We start from the raw sequence: 17,537 nt of genomic DNA on the forward strand, positions 1-17,537 counted from the left end.
TAGTGACTTCAGCAATTAAGTTTTTGGTCTTGGACAAATCTCAGGCACTCTCTGAGAGCCTGGTGTGATCTGGGCACGCACTCGCTATCCTGGATTAGACTCCTGGGAAGTCCCTGTACTTTGATGCAAGTCAGTAATTTGACTGATCTTTTCCACAGATCCTTTGACTTCCATTTAAGACTTGAAAAAAGTATTCCATTATTATAGCAGCTAGAAATTCTCCTTCTTGTTGGTAAGTAAAAACTATCCTAGGAAGGGATGAAATTGGGGTTACAATCTAAAGTACTGTCTTTGTTCTTGAGAAAACAATTTTTTTCCCAAAAAAACCTATGAGAAAAAATTAGAATGCTTAATCTTTTCTGATAACACACTTCAGCAGTTTTTTATTTGAAGCAGAACTTTGTTCATCGGATGCTTTTATAATTGATAACATTTTTTTTGATAAGGTTGCATAAAGTTCAACCAGTCTTGATACTGGCCTTATAACCTTTAACTACACATCCCTTTCATGTTCCTTCTCTAACAATCCTAACTAGACACTTTTCTTTTTTCTATAACTACCCCAGTGACCAAAAGAATCTTTGAACCATCTTTCTGTCTCTGGCTAGTTGCTTTGCTCCAAGTCGAAAGCAAAACTGATGTGTGCCCACACTGAATCTCTTTGAGAGGTTTGCTCTAACACACTGTAAAACTTACATTGGGTGAGAAAAGCCAGGCAGCCTGGATTTCCCTGGCTCTTCTCTCCCCTTACATCTTTGACAATGTTGCCTAGCCCTACACTTCAGTGCTTACACTTACCTCCAATATTGAGCCAATTTTCTAATTTAGAGCTCCCTATCTTATTTAGTAATCACTCTTTTACAGAGCAGTCTCTGAGAACTCTCTGACATGTTACACTTCTGGATGCATCACCTAATCTTTCACTGAGTTGTTCTCTGTGCATGTGGTATAACTCTCAGTTGGCTGCAAACTTCTTTGATGCCTCTGGCAGCCCTTTGGTGGTAATAATGCTAATATTAAAAAGCCAACATGGAGGGTATATTATGCTCCAGACACAATGCTAAGTAATTTACTGGCAAAGTATTTATAACACTGCTTAGCACACAGTAAACCATTAATAAAGATTTGTTATTAGTACTATTTATAGTCCTATGAACTTGGTACTATTATCTTCACTTCGCAGATAAGGAAGCTGTGAGTCACAGAGAATTACATAACTTGTACAGGGTCACTAGAGCTCATGAAGTGGCAGAGACAGAACTTGATCCCAGTCTGTTTGACACCAATATCTATCCATGTTCTTAACCATTACAAAACATTTGGCTAAATACTCCCACACTAATCAATCTGATTTTGGCAATAATACCCTTGCAGTCTTCAGAGCAGTGTAAGTTATACTCAAGACAGGTTTTACTTTGGAATTCTTTCCTCTTTTAAATTTCAACTACCTCATAGGTATACGGAATAAGGCACAAGCATTTGTATCTCCCTGGAGAGTTTCATTTTGAAATTTCAAGGCCATTGAAGTATGTGTCCTTAGGGAGAACAATGAGTTTTTCAAAACTTCTAAGTTGCTAAGGAACTGAATTTTTTTCATCTGTTAATATGGTACTTCAGTTAGCTCCTTTAGTTATATTTTCTTCAGTAGTCCTCAGCCACCAATACCTCATATTTGCTCTCATAGAAAGAACTAGACTATGACAAGGGCTGGGCAATATCAAAAGTTCATGGGTATATTTATAATATAAATAATTAATAATAGTATTAGAGACTCAACCTTGATGGTCTAATGCATCATACTTCTTAAAATTATTTCATTTGATGTTCAGAATTGTTCTGTGATGTAGTGGCCTTTCTCTTAGTCACGTTGCCGGATGTTGTCGTCTAGGGTTCTAGAGAGGACTTTCCTCCCCTTCCCATCTCCCTTCTTTCTCCTCCTCCCTCCTAAACTCCTCCTGCCCTTTCCTTCCTTGGCCCTCTGAGGGCTAAGCCTGCTTGAAAGGAAACGAGGATAGCCAGACCCCGGGGCTTGGAGCCCTCTCAAAGGCTCCTGGATCCCTAGGGACCAGTCGGGTGACAGTCTCAACCCAAGCAGCTGGGGTGTCATAACCCTTTCCACTTAAGTAGCAGCACGGCGCCCCGACCCCGTCCCTGGAAACTGCGTAACCCTGGGCTCCACCCACCCCTCGGGCCGGAACCGGCACGTTTGTCTCCCGCCGGATTCCCACTGGAATGAACGATTGGGCTTAAAGGCGACGACGGATGCTAGAGGCGCCTGGCGAGAAAGGTGTCATTGAGAAGAAAGTTGGTTTCTACAGGGACTGCGGTGGGCGACGGCGGCAGCCGCGCTCCACCTGGGGCTGCGCGGTGGCTCACGTGTGCGCTGGGCCCGAGGACGCGCCGGCGGCGGGATTCGAACGCCGAGCGGAGCTGCGCCCCGCGGTCTGGTCGGCGCCCGGCGGCCCAGGTCCGAGTGGGAGGAAGCGGCGCGCACAGCTGGCTTCCGTCGGGCTGAGGCCTCCCTCCCCCGCCTGCTCCCCTCTCTCCCGCCTCCCGCCCCAGAAATTATCTCAAGCGTTGCCAGTGCGATTCCAGAGCCCCACTCGGGTGGGTTCTTTTGTTTCTTTGTTTTAATGACAGTTCCCAGCCCTTCGGCGTGTCATGCGCGATTAATTCTCTGGCTCTTTTGAAGGCAACTGGGGTGATATTTCTTCTGCATCATCCTTTTGGGGATAATTGTTTATGCTGTGACGTCAGCCGGATTGATTTTTCTCTCCTGAATGAGAGAGAGAGAGAGGGGCAGAGAGAGAGCGCGAGAGAGGGTCACAGATGTGTGCGAAGGCCACAGATAACTGACATTTGGAATTCCTTCAGGGCAAAGGGAGATAGCAATGGGAGCTTGAAAGTGTGCAGCCAAGACTTCAGGCTGCACGGAATAATTAAGAAGTTTTTCTTAAAAAAAAAAAAAAGACAGAAAAGAAAAAGAAGAAAGAAAAGAAAGTCCCCTCCGCAGCGAGCCACTTAGGTGCTCGTTTCATGCCAGAGTCCCCGGTTAAGGTGGCAGCGTCTGCTAATTAATCTCGGGTACCCAGACGCTGCAATAGGCTTAAGAAGACGAAGAGGAGGGGCAGGGGAAGTGCGTCACCAGGTGGGGAAGGGGCTGTGCATTTGGTGACAAGCGGAGGGGATGGGGGTGGAGGGGAATGGGGACGGGAAATAGGTTCTGTGTGCTCTCCGGGGGTATTGTGTCAGGAGATGCAGGCTGGCTACCATGTGACGCGGTCCAGAGCTGAAGGGATTGGCCGAGGCAGCGCAGGCGGTGCAGCTTGGCCGGCTTGCTGTTCCTCTCCCTTTCTCTCGCAGCATCTTCCTGGGAGCCTGTAGGTGAAGCAGCACCAGCAGCATCCATGGCCTATCTTTGGGGTTAACACTTGTCTCCTTTGGCTTCAGCATCGGACAGAGCAGATCTCTCGGCAGCGGCAGCAGCGTTGTGAGGACTTAGCTGGGACCTGGAATCGTATCCTCCTGTATTTTTTCAGACTCTTTGGAAATTAAGGAATGCAATTCTGCCACCATGATGGAAGGTAGGATGCTTTCTGCTGTGGTTGACTGGCTTCAGGCAAGGTTTGGGCAGAACAGTGTTGAATTATGTGTACAGTCTGTGTTTGTGGCTGGTCTAGAACCTGGTTGCCAGGATTTGCAAGCAGAAATTCTGCAGTTTGCTTGCAGCGGACCAGGGCTCAGACTAATGGAATCAAACCACAGGGCTTCTTGTTTAGCTCAGAACCTACAGAGCTTGCCTAAAGTGCTTGCAAGGAGCTGAGATAGAGCTAGCAAAGAGCTTGCAAAGCAAAGAAGTTGGGAGAGAAGATAAGGTTTTCTGCTCTGGGTTCCTGGGACTTCACTGATTAAACATTTACAAGGGAAACTTGTCTTCTGAAATTAACATTAGACAGGAGAGGTCATTGAGAGAGTTATGCATGCTGTCATTTTCAGTGAACTGTTTAAAAATTTTAAAAATTCTTGTAAGATATTTTTATCTCTGCAATTTACCTCATACTGTTGGGGTGAGAGGTGCAGCAAATTTAGTCCATAAGCTATAGTTTTATGGGGCTGTCATTGCAACAGAATGAGCAATATGAGGAAAATATCTGGGACTCTTGGCTTCTGATTAGGGGTCTTATCAGGTTAAAAAAAAAAAAAAGAATTTTGTGCTTCCTAAATGTGTTCTCCGTGCAATGGTTCTTAGCCAAGCATCAAATGATTACTTAACTGATTACCTTTTTGCATTCAATTTTAAGTGTAAGGAGGAACTTTCCCTGGGGAGATATTGTTTAAACTATATTTTATTTTACTAAATTACCCTTCTAAGCTTGAGATGGTGACAACCAAGATTGCCTCAAGAAAGCAGCAAGCTGATTAGGAAAGAAGCAGGCAGCCCTACCCTGGCTTTGATTTTCTGTTTTCACACTACAGGATGGTGCAAAACTCCTGGCCTTTCCTAAGATGACAGGCAGAAATTTGTCCCCAGCCTGGATTTCACAATGCGGAATCGAGTGCATAATGGGTCTCAAATCAGCCATGAAAATGGCAGAGAGGCCACCTCTTAAGCCAAGGTCTGTCTTACAGATTTTAAACATTCCTTAGAAATTTACCAAAATGGAATAAGAGGAGAATGGTTGCAAAAAACAGAAGCGTTGCCTGTACTTATTTGGCAGAAATGAATTCTTTTTGCTTTCTCTGTCATCATGTCAAACATTGTTAATGTGATTTGGGGAGTGAAGAATTCTACAGTCATGGCCCACAGATTTTTAGAAAATAGCCTTAAAAGAGAGATTGGGTATCATTTTGCTGTGGAGACTGGTCTTGTTTGCAAAGGGCTCTCAAGCTAGTTCTTTAACTATAGGCCTAAATAAAGTGAGATTACTAATGCTCTAAGATTAAATCATTTTCATTAATTCAAAATGAAATCCAAAATGGATTTAACCTTTGAGTAACAAGGCAAAACAAACAAGAAAGAACATTACTGATGAACTTTTCAATTAGAAGCTCATGTGGATTACCCTCTTCAGAAAAAATTTGTGTCTATAGAGGTACTAGGTTTCTCCAGCTAAATTTCACGTAGCATTTCTTGAGCATAAATCTGCACACGTTCTGATTAGATTTTAATCTTACATGGGGAAGTGGAAGAGCTTTCCTTTTACTTCTTGCCTTATAAACTATGGACTTAAAGTATCTTTGAAGGAAGTAATATTTTTTGATGCTCATTAATGATTCTCTTGGTAATATTGTCTATTGTGCCACCCCAGAATGTCAGTTCAAAGCCCTGTGATAAGCTTATCTGAGCTGCCTACACTGAAATGAGAACTGTAACAAAGACGTGTTGGAGCTGAATTAACACTATTGCTCTGCGTTGACCAAATTTATCTAATGAAGGATGCTATCTTAGCACTGTTATGAATTAAAGGTGACATTAGGGGTGCGGTGGCCGTCCATCAGATCCTTGCAAAAGAAATTGGACAGGTGTTTCCAGTGGCTTAAACATTTAAATGAAACTAATAATTTTTATCTACCTATAGTTCCTACTTAAATACTATTCAAGACTTATTATCTTCACGGTTCAGGGACCTTAGAGAGGCTGGTGGGAACCTTAATCAGGAATCAATTTGCCTATCAATGGCCTTCCAACTTAGTTGCCAGCCTTTTTGGCAATATATGCATATTTCTGATATTGCATCTCAGAATTTCACCTCTGAATTGCTCTTACTCTGAAAGTGTGTTATAGCAGTTGTCATTCCCCCCTAACTCTTCCCTGGTGGAAGCTAGGCTTCCATCTATCATGATAGCCTTGGAAAGATAAGAAAGCCCCTAAAAAGCACCCTGAAATCCTGTCATGGCAGCCGTCTGCCCAAACATCAGTGGGCTCTGAGAATGTGTCACCAAACATCCAGATAGGTAACATGCTGTCTCTTCTCAATTAGTTCATATGCCACACACAGATACGCACACACACACACACACACACACAGAGTTGCACACACGTATGTCATCCACTCATATACAGTATTTTAGAAAGGGAGAGAACCCACAGTTGCATTTGTGTGTGTATATATTTCTATATCTACTGAAGTGTTTTAGTCTAGTGCTCAGGAAAAGCATGGCCATGGCAACTTTTCAAAGCTACTTCTCTACTTTGTGTAAAACAAGAGTAAACAAATACTCATCAGAATGGCTTATGGTTTAATTTTGGGTTCTCATTTTGATGGAACAGGATATAAGCTCCATTCATTCAATGCCTATTGGAAATTCTGGCCATAGAAGAGAACTGTTACTACCTCCCCAATGATTCAAGTATCACAGAAGGCAGTGAAGTACTTCTGCAGGGACCTCAAGCACGTTATTGGTAGTTTGTGGCTCCATGACTCCTTTCAAATATTTTTCTTTTAAAGAGTATATTTTAAGGGACTGGATTTGTTGACTCCTGCATTCTTTATTTTTTGGCAGTGGTTAGTATTGGGTCTTTCCTAAAGAATGCCCTGTGATGTGGAGCCTTATGTAGTATGACTGTGAAGGGAAAGAGGATGAGCAAAGGGAATGATTTGCTAAAGGGCATATATGTCGGCCAAGTGCAGTCTGTGTGATTAGGGCAACTATTCAGGGATTCTGTTGTTTTTCATATATTATTATTATTAAAGTTTGAAAATGACATTTTAGCTACTTTTTTGAAGGTAAGTGAAACTAAGTCAGGGTTTCCAGGGACATTTATTAATTTGTGAGGCAGCCTGGGAAATTTTCCCTTGTGTGGAGGAACTAGACTGGAAGTGCTCGTGTTTTCAGTTCCCTATTCAGGCTCTTAGGTGTTTTACTGGAAAGAAAAGTTTAGGGGCGGCCAATAGTTTCATCCTATAAATAATTTTTAAAGTTAACAAGCATATTTTAAGGGTTTACTGGGTTTAATTGCAATGTGCAGAGTAATTTAATTAATTTTATTATTTTTACTATTCACAATAACCTGCAAGTAAATGTATTCTGCACTGAGTGCTTCTGCAGTACTTTTTCTAAATTGTAAAAATGTAAACTAATACATTAAAAAAAAAAACCAAAAACTAATACATTGAGGCAGAAAAATGGGAGGATGGATTTTGGACCCAAGTTCATTGAACAAGAAAGCTCCTATTTTTGATCCCTCTTAACATTTTAAATATGAACTTTTTCTTGTTACTTTGTATCAAGGTGGGTATGTTAACCTGATTGAAAGCTAGGCCTTAAGTTTCTTTGGTTGCCTCTGTCTCTCTTTTAAATGTGAATACTCACAGAATCATACCTCTCAATTCCTTGTTAATACCTTTTACCTCCAAAATCAATATTTAGAAAAATTTAAACAATTCTAGATTAACTGATCTTCTGTTGTGGCAGTGAACCGTGTAACAGTAAAGGCTTTTCTTTCCCCTATCTAAAATGAAGTTTATTTATTTGGAAATTTCTTTGCTGTAATCAAAAAAGAACGAAGCATTTTGAAGCTGGAACTGTTCATTTTCTAGTTAGCTAAGAAGTTTTAAAGGGAATGCTTCTCACTCTCCTACCAATTCCCTTCCCAGAAATGGTGATGATATTTTGGAAAATCTTAAGCATGCCTATGAGATTATAATATATATTCCATCCCTTATGTAATTTATCTCCTTCCTAAGGGGCTCCGGGTTGCAAAAAGCCTCCTGTTATGTATAAATTCCCATCCAATTCCCAAGGCCAACTTTTAATCTCTAAAAAGAACATGCAGTCTTTTTTAAAAAATTAACTTAGATAAACCATGCTAGAAGACTGTGGATAATTCTTTCTGTTGGATTTGGCACATGCACTATCCGTGTTTCAAATAAACAAGTTGCAGGAAGTCAGCAACTCAATTTTTATGTTCCTGAGTTTGTTTGTGAATTGGTCACTTGAAACAAGTTTTCCTGTAGAAATAACGATATAAATGATGGTTGGATTCTTTCAGTAGTCCATCAAAGGCTGTTAACCCGTTATCTACCTGAAACTAAATATTTGCCATGAAATGTGTAAAGAACATGACAGTTACTATAGTAGTTAGCCGAAAGAGAACAATGGCATTAAATGTATTTTCAATTTCTAATGTTGCTACTTGAGGGGAAGAAGGTTTATTCAGAGGACAATGAGGAGATGGAGAGAAATTTTGAAGGGTTTTTTTTTTTTTTTAGGTATTTTTAGAAGTTTTAGAGACTCGACACTAGATTTTTCAATTATGTTCAATTTTACGTCCATACTTGTGGTTTACCTATTTGCAATTCAATTTTGTCATATCTAATGCTGTTTAATTGTGATCACTTTATGGAAACTCACAAATGTAATTAAGAAAGAGAGAAAGATAACTGTAAAGGAGTTGAAAAAGTTAAGGGATTATAATGGATGTGAGCTCACGCATCTACAAAAGTCTCTGAGGAGAAATTAACTGGAGAAGAGATCATAGGTAGAAGGGAATTAGGGAGCATGCTAAGTGCAGGATTCCTTTGAGGAGAAAGTAGGGTGTGGGGCAGAGGTACTGGATCTAATGGGTTTGTGCACCGACTACCTAATATTTCTATGGGCTTAGGATGGCTTGCTCACCAGCGGAAGAGTTTGGGGAAGGAGGTGTAGACTTGGGGAGGAATGAATCTCCATTCTTGGAACATGTACGCCATTTAATTGTACCTACAGGGTGTTAGAAAGATATTCGGTATCTCTACTTAATATTTTCTATCATGTCGCTTCCTTATTTGAAAAAGCTTCAATACCTTCTCATTTCTCTTAAAATCTAGAGCATACAGGAGCCGGCACGCTCTGGCCTTCTGTGCTTCTTCAAGCTCATCTCACGTGGCACTTAACACCGACAGCCTTGCTGCCTGTCTCAGAGTGTCTAGAACAAATACTTTCCTGCCTCAGGGCTTTTGCCCTGCCTAGAACACTCTTTTGCCAGCTCATGGAGTCACTGATTCTCTTGTGATCCCAGCAATACTGCCGCCTCATCAGGAGGCCTTCCCTACCATCCTTGTCATCCCAAGCTCCCAGACACACACCCTGGGCCCTGAGTCCATCTCAGTGTCCTCTCTCTCCTAAGAGCTGTATTTATTATTCATGGTTGTTTAATGGTGTATCAGCTAAATCTCTCACTCAGAGGTAAGCTCCATGAGGGCAGGAATCTGGTCTGTCATATCCCCTCTGTATCCTTAGCTCTTAATGCAGAGTGGATGCTGAGATGTTTGTTTATTGACTAAGTGAATAAAACCTGATGTAAATGACTCTGATGACTTCATAGTTTACATTATAAGGTATTATTTGGGGCATTATGGTGGATATAAGAAAAATAAATTGCTCAAATTTATGTTCTTGCTGGAGAAACAAGATCTATAAACATGAGATAACTAGGGAAAAGATATGTGTTATGGAGTACTAATTGTAAGATACAGATAATACCTTTTGAGAAGCAAAAGAAAAGAAATAGTCCAATTGAAAATATGTACTTGAGCTTAAATTATTATGGTGATTAGCTCCAAGGAAATGATTTCATACTGGAAAAAGACAAGTTATAGCAGAGCTATTCAAAGACATTCCCAGAGGCATTGTTGTCAATATCCTGTACATTTTTTTTGTTTTTTCTCTTCCTTCTGCTTTCCTTGTATTTCTGCCTTCCTTTCTCCATTTTTCTCATTCTTCCATTCCTCCTTTTCATTCCGGGGCTCTCTTTCCTTTTCTCTGGTTTATGACCAGATCTGAAAATAATAGATTATAGAGCTAGAAAGTTTGACTTGGAATTTGGGAAAGTGTTTTAAAATAAATTAATGTATGTAAACTACTGTAATATTGTACTATGTATTTGTGCATGCAGTGGCAATGTGTTGGTATGTGAGGCTTTTCAGATGCCAAATTATTCTTGATTGGAGAATTTATGAATCTTAGAAACTCAATATGTTCTCTGAATTTGTGCAGACCGGATTTTTTTGGTTGAAAGAGCATGGGCCCAGAAGTCAGACTTAGGTTTGAGACTAAGTGTTGTAACTTCTTGTCTATGTGTCTTGAGAGGATTACTTTACCTTCCCGGGGTTCTGTTTCCTTGCAAACAAAATACGAGCATTGATCTGTCATCCCTCTAGAACTTCCAGCTCTAAGAGTCTCTGGCATTTGCTGAATGATTTGGATTCCACATATTCACTCCCTCCAAGGTTTAAATTCTAATGATTGACTCCTCTTCATCCTACCTCAGAACATACCTTTGCTGACACAAAAAATGATTCAAATATATTACTATCTGCTTTTATTGGTTTATTCTTCCTCTGCTGTCCTTTTGCACTTATGCTACAAGTTTGTCTTGCATCTTTGCTGTGCTAGAAGACAAAAATGCATCTATGCAACCCTCTTATATAGCTCTTAGCATAGAACTATTTATGTGTCCATTAAAAATTGTATATTGAATGAATACTAGGTGTTAGGCATGGTTCTAGGTGCTAGAGGCTCAATAGTGAATAAAACAGATTCCCGCCTGCACGGAGCTTCCTGTTTGGTGCAAGAGAGACATGATAAAATAAAATAAAATGCAGAGTACATTGGATGGGGGTAAGGGCTTTGGAGAAGAGCCGAGTGGAGAAAGGGGACAGAGGAAGTAGTGGAAGGATTGGGGCAGATGGGGTTGCAGTTATTAAATAGGGTGGTGATGGAAAGCCTCGCTGAGAAGACATTTGAGCAAAGACTTGAGGGAAGGAAGGGAGTGAGCAGCCAAGTAATTATCTGGAGGAACAGTCTAAGGAAGCAGGGGAAAGAGCCAGTGAAAGGCTCAGAATGTGGGCGGAACAGCAAGGAGGCCCGTGTGTCTGGAGCAAAGGTAGGGCGAATGTTCAAGAGAGGTACTCAGAGAGGTAAGAACAAATAGACACCTATGAGTCCCTTTCTCTCTCTCTTTTTTAACAAATTTATTTATTTTACTTACTTACTTTTGGCTGCTTTGGTTCTTTGTTGCTGTGCACGGCTTTCTCTCGTTGCGGCGAGCGGGGGCTACTCTTCGTTGCGGTGCGCAGGCTTTTCATTGCGGTGGCTTTTCTTGTTGCGGAGCACGGGCTCTAGGCGCACGGGTTTCAGTAGTTGTGACACGTGGGCTCTAGAGCGCAGGCTCAGTAGTTGTGGCGCACGGGCTTAGGTGCTCCGTGGCATGTGGGATCTTCCCCGACCAGGGATTGAACTCGTGTCCCCTGCATTGGCAGGCGGATTCTTAACGACTGTGCCACCAGGGAAGCCGCGTTTCTTTCTTTTTTTTTTTTTTGGTTGAAATATAGTTGACTTACAATATTATATTTCTGGTGTGCAACATGGTGATTCAATATTTTTATAGATTACTCACCATACAAAGTTATTATAATATTATTGACTATATTCCCTGTGCTGTACATTACATTACTATTATTTATATTGTATTATTGGTAGTTTGTACCTTCACCTATATCACCAATACCCCCACAACCCTTCCCTCTGGCAACCACTATCTGTGAGTCTGTTTCTGTTTTCTTATATTTGGTTATTAGTTTTGTTTTTTAGATTCCACATATAAGTGAAAACAAACAGTATTTGTCTTTCTCTGTCTGACTTATTCCACTTAGCACAGTACCCTCCAAGTCCATCCATGTTGTTGCAAATGGCAAGATTTCATCCTCTTTTATGGCTGAGTAATATTCCATTGCATGCGTGTGTGTGTGTGTGTGTGTGTGTGTGTGTGTGTGTGTGTGTGTGTACATATATATATATATACACATATATATATACATACATATATAAAGATATTATCATGTCTTCTTTATCCATTCATCTGTTGAGGGACACTTAGGTTGCTTCCATATCTTTGACTATTGTAAATAATGCTGTGATGAACATTGGGATGCATGTATCTTTTGGAATTAGCGTTTTTGTTTTCTTCAGACAAATACCCAGGAGTGGAATCGCTGGATCCTTTCCGATGGAAGGAAAGCCAGTTTCCTTTTGCAGAAGTCAGTCTGCATGGGCCTGTGTTATCCATGTGTCAAGCAACAGGTGGGCATTCAGAAGCCTGATATTCTGATCCTAGTTCTGTGACTGTCTTTTGATGGTTCCTCTCAGACCCATTTTCCCCCCGTATTTCAGTAAGTGGATGCATATCATGCTCTTGCCTTGGCTTATGGTTCCAAGCCCAAAGTTAGAGCTGAGAGTTCAGCTACAATTCTAGTCTTGAACATTTCCACACAAAAGATAGAGCTTCATGATAAGGTGATATCAGAATCAGAATTACACGTCAATTCACAAATATTTTGACTATGTATCAGAGGCTTTTATTTTTATTTGGTTCGTATAAACTTCTATTATGTACCAGGGCTAGTATTTTAGGAATTTTTAAAAGACCCAGAGGGACCCATGTCTCATATCTTTACAAACAGTATAAGGAAGATGTTACCTAACACGTTATCTAACATGTCCTATCTGACTTAGGACATTGTCATAAAATTATGTGGCACTTGAACATACTTCAAAGTTTCCAAAATGTTTCATTCATTTAACAGGTATATCTGGAACTTTTTCCTTAGTCTCATGTGCAATTCTAGGCCCAGTGAATATGATAGCAAAAAGGGGCAGCTGTAGTCGCCATCCTCAGAAACTCAGAGTCTAGTGTATATTATCACATACTCTGTACAGATTTTATTCTACACTATCTCTGTGTGGTAGAAATATGTATTACTATCTTCATTTCAAACAGGAGGCAACCAGGGCTCAGTGATATTAAGTGACTTGTTCAAGGTGACCACCTTACCAAAAGGCAGAACCAGCATTTATTAGCCAAACTTGAATCCTAGTCAAGTGCTCTTTGTTTGTTTAATGCTGTGATTGGAACATCCTGCTCAAATCTGAAATTGTTTGGCCTGGGTCTCTGGCTGACAAGCCAACAGCAGATTGTCTAAATTTGACATGGTATTTCAAGAGCCTTCTTCAAAACTAAGCAAGTTAATTTTATTATCAGGTCATGAGCCTTTAGACCAGCTACCATCCTGAAGAAGACTACCTAATGCAGGAGTGTTTTAGCCCAATGGGCTCCTTTCAATGACACTGACTGGTTCCTCGAATTTTATGATGGGAAGGGACATGTGATATCACTAAGCCAGTGGACTCTAAACTTTCACAGCTTACATTCTACAAAACACTTTATCAGAAAGCCTGGCTCCCACTATGAACAAAAGCCCTTTCTCTCTGAGAAGGACAGCTCGGTGTTCACTGACATTCCGTGAAAGCCTTGACCATTATCATGAAAGCGTGATGGTGTGTGCTACGCTGGAAGATTAACCAATCTAGTCCAACCTCATTTTGCATTGAGGAAACCAAAACCAAATGAAACAACCTTCCCAAGGATTTTTATTCTTTCTGTAAGAGGACAAGTCAAAGTTTATTTTAGTAATGATTCCAAAAATGTGAATAGACAAAGACTTGGAACCTGTGGTGTCTTTCACGTTCAAAGGTGCTGGGGCTGATTGGGTGACTGCCCAAAGACACACAAATGAATGTGTCCCCAGGGCCATCGCTCTACTGAGTGCGTATACAATGGGGCCATTTATAGCTGCCTCCTGGGCTGCCATGGCTCCTGCATCTGCTGTTGGTGAGTCAGGGCCATGTGGAGGGAAGGACCAGGACCTGAAGAGGCTGTACCTCCTGAGTAGCTATGTGACCTTGAGTGAGTTCTGGACCTGCTTTGGCCTCACCCTCCCCATTTGTAAGGTAGCAATAATGCTGGTTCCCTCCCTCAGAGTCGTTGTGAAAATCAAATGAGGTCATCAATATGAAAACATCTGGAAGGGTGTGATGCAAATGCCAGTTACTTTCTCAGATGGCTCTCTCTCAGCTTGGTTGTTATATGTGGGTCTGTTAGCATTTGGTGGCTAGGCACTACTGCTTGCTATTTTGCTTTTCATGTAGATTATTGCTGCATCTCTTTCGCAGAGAAGGCTTATAGATTTCCCTCTTCTCTTCATACTGTTAGTTACTAGCATATCCTATCATCCTCTGTTCTCAGTGTCCGTGTGCTACACTGCCCCTTTCTTGAACATGGCAGACATCACTAATCAATCATAGTCATCTTTCTGTCCGGCCTCAGCACCTATCTAAACATCACATTCCAGGCCACCTCTGCCAGTTGATTGAAGTTGGCACATGAGATGATGTCACTTTGCTCTCCCTACCACAGGCAGTTTCCGTAAGTTGAAATACAATGCATAAAACTAGAATACGGGTGGTCTAGCTGTGCACCCAGCCTTTACAAATGCCCTTAGTGAGTCACTGAAAAATAACATGTGAAAAATTGCCCACAGCCCTGGTTATGGTAGCAATGATAGGAAGTGGTCTGTAAGCCCTGTAACAGGTAGTGCCCTACTCCTGTGCTGTTGACCTTAACCATCAAGTTTCTCTTAGCCTCCTTGTGCCCCAAATTCAAAGAACTGTGTCTACCAAGTAACCAAGCCAGAGTCCTTGTTGGGATTCGTTCCTGACTCCTCCTTCCTGCCTGCCTTGTGTCAGTAGGTCCTCAAGAGCTGTTGATTATCCTTCCTGAAGAGCTCCTGACTCTCTTCTCTCTCTTTCATCCCCTGCTACCACACCTGACAAGACGTTGCTGCCTCCATCTTCCAATCCATCCTCCTCACAGCCATCAAAGAGATCCCTTTCCTCACTGCCTTTGATTGTTCCTCATGCTTCTAAGATGAGGTCCAAATGCCTTCGTGTGCTGTGCAACACTTTCACACATGGGCCACGTTATGCCCTCATGTCTCACTGCCCCTGCCAAACAGAAGTGCCTTGCCTTCTCTTTCCCTTGTATATGCTGTCCCTCCCCTTCTCTGTCTGGTAATGGTCTGTTCTGATCATTCAAGGTCAAACAAAAACAACCCCTTCAAGGAAGCCTTCCTACAGTCTCCCAGGTTGAGGGTGAGGTGCTCCCTTCCCTGTGCTTAATTCTCAATTCCCACTCTCCAAGGCCAAGTAGCAGAAGGTTTAAGAACCCTGACTTTGGAGTCAGACTGACCTAGGTTAAACCTCATGTGTGTGACCTTGAGAAGCTAGTGAACCTGTTTTCTCATCTGGAAAATGAGAGTGATAATAACAGTATCTGTCTCATGGGTAATTTAATCACATAAAGGTCTTGAGGATTAAATCAGAAAGTGCACTTTTGCACTCAGAGTTCTCTGGAGATACAGAACCAATAGGCTGAGAGAGAGAGAGAGAGAGAGGGAGAGAGAGAGAGAGAGAGAGAGAGGGAGAGAGAGAGAGATTTTTAAGGAAATGGGTCACTTGATTGTGGGGACTGGCAAGTCCAAAGTCCACAGAACAGACTGGCAGGCTAGAAACTTAGGTGGGGTTGATGTTGCAGTCTTGAGGCAAAGTGTTAAGCTCTCAATAAATATTAGCTGCTATTTTTTGTTCTTACACCTACTTTGTTTGTGTCTCCACCAAGGACCCAAGGACTCGGCTAGAGCCAGGACCATGTCTTACTCATTTTTGTATTATCACTGTGTGGCCTGTATAAGTGCTAAGTAAATATCCAGTGAATGAATGAATCCTGTCGAGGGATAACAGACTCTTTGGAGGATATTCAAGCCACCCAGTCTATGGCTATCGTGAGAATTAAATGAGTTAATATACATAAAACATTTAGAAGAGTATTTGGTCCATAGGAAAGACTTACTCAATTTACTCTGTTGGGCACATAGAAGGCTCCAGCATGGTTTCTGGATGCCAGGCAGTACCCCGGGGGACTGTGCTCTCTCTGCCCTCCCCAAAGCACCCATCTGCTGCGTAGCCTCACTCAGGCTGAGAGCCACACTCTGGTTCCAGGAGCATGCAGTTAATCTAGTATCTCACACATTCCTCCTGACTCTTTTAATTGTGTTCCTCTCATTTTAAGGGAGACTAGGTTTCATTGTAGAAAACTTAGAAAGATACAAAGAAGATATGAAGAAGAAATTGAAATCACCAGTAATCTCATTGTTATATCAATAAAATAACCAAACACGGTTACAACTAGTTGAGTGTAGAATATGGGTTTTGGGAATGGACAATCTGAAACTCTTAAAACCTCAGCAATCTCATCAGTAAAGTTGACATAACATCTACCACAAGACGGTGGGGAAATAAAATAAGATAATGTATAGACTGCACTTGGAACTTACCTGGCGTATTAAGTAAGCACGTAATACATGCTAGCTCTTAGTAGCTTTATGTTCAAAATATATATTTATATCATAGAACCCAATTTTATCATTATAAATATGTACATATTTATACATATTTGTGTGTATATTCATACACATGACTTTTCCAGTTTACATTAGATTGTAACCACTATCCTAAGCAGCAAGTATATTTGTTAAGCACAGGGGAACTGGAGATAAACTTCCCAGACTCAAATCCTGATCTCCCTACCTTTGCCAACTATGCTAGCTTAGGCAAGTTATTTAACCCCTCTGTGCCTCAGTTCCTTCTTCTGTATGAAATAATCCCCAATGAAAAGGTTACTATAAGGATTAAGTGAGTTTAATATAGTTATTATTATTTTATTCTAATATATGTGATATATAATATACTTAAAGAACATTTGGTACAGAGTAAATGCTCGATCAAGAAATGTTAGCTGTCGGTGGGATGCAGCAAAAGCAGTTCTAAGAAGGAAGTTTATAGCAATACAATCCTACCTTAAGAAACAAGAAAGATCTCAAATAAACAACCTAACCTTACACCTAAAGCAATTAGAGAAAGAAGAACAAAAAACCCCCAAAGTTAGCAGAAGGAAAGAAATCATAAAGATCAGATCAGAAATAAATGAAAAAGAAATGAAGGGAACAATAGCAAAGAGCAATAAAACTAAAAGCTGATTCTTAGAGAAGATAAACAAAATTGATAAACCATTAGCCAGACTCATCAAGAAAAAAAGGGAGAAGACTCAAATCAATAGAATGAGAAATGAAAAAGGGGAAGTAACAACTGACACCACAGTTACAATACACAATACAATACAAAGGATCATGAGAGATTACTACAAGCAACTATATGCCAATAAAATGGACAACCTGGAAGAAATAGACAAATTCTTAGAAACGCACAACCTTCCGAGACTGAACCAGGAAGAAACAGAAAATATGAACAGACCAATCACAAGCACTGAAATTGAAACAGTGATTAAAAATCTTCCAACAAACAAAAGTCCAGGACCAGATGGCTTCACAGGCGAATTCTATCAAACATTTAGAGAAGAGCTAACACTTATCCTTCTCAAACTCTTCCAAAATATAGCAAAGGGAGGAACACTCCCAAACGCATTCTACGAGGCCACCATCACCCTGATACCAAAACCAGACAAAGATGTCACAAAAAAAGAAAACTACAGACCAATATCACTGATGAACATAGATGCAAAAATCCTCAACAAAATACTAGCAAACAGAATCCAACAGCACATTAAAAGGATCATACACCATGATCAACTGGCGTTTATCCCA

The 17,537-nt window shown here is 40.9% G+C and overlaps 1 protein-coding gene across 22 annotated transcripts in view; it reads left to right on the forward strand.

The window, feature by feature from the left end:
- The first annotated feature begins 3,264 nt into the window (after nt 1-3,264).
- The window catches only part of SGIP1 (SH3GL interacting endocytic adaptor 1), a 211,608-nt gene continuing 197,335 nt past the window's right edge, over nt 3,265-17,537 (forward strand). For all 22 annotated transcript variants that reach the window (XM_036874959.1, XM_036874995.1, XM_036875044.1 and 19 more), the window contains exon 1: nt 3,265-3,584. In XM_036874959.1, the coding sequence (XP_036730854.1) occupies nt 3,575-3,584 (10 nt within the window). In that variant the 5' untranslated portion in view covers nt 3,265-3,574. The remainder of the gene's footprint in view (nt 3,585-17,537) is intronic.

Source organism: Balaenoptera musculus, chromosome 1 (assembly GCF_009873245.2).
Source record: "Balaenoptera musculus isolate JJ_BM4_2016_0621 chromosome 1, mBalMus1.pri.v3, whole genome shotgun sequence".
NCBI classification, from domain to species: domain Eukaryota; kingdom Metazoa; phylum Chordata; class Mammalia; order Artiodactyla; family Balaenopteridae; genus Balaenoptera; species Balaenoptera musculus.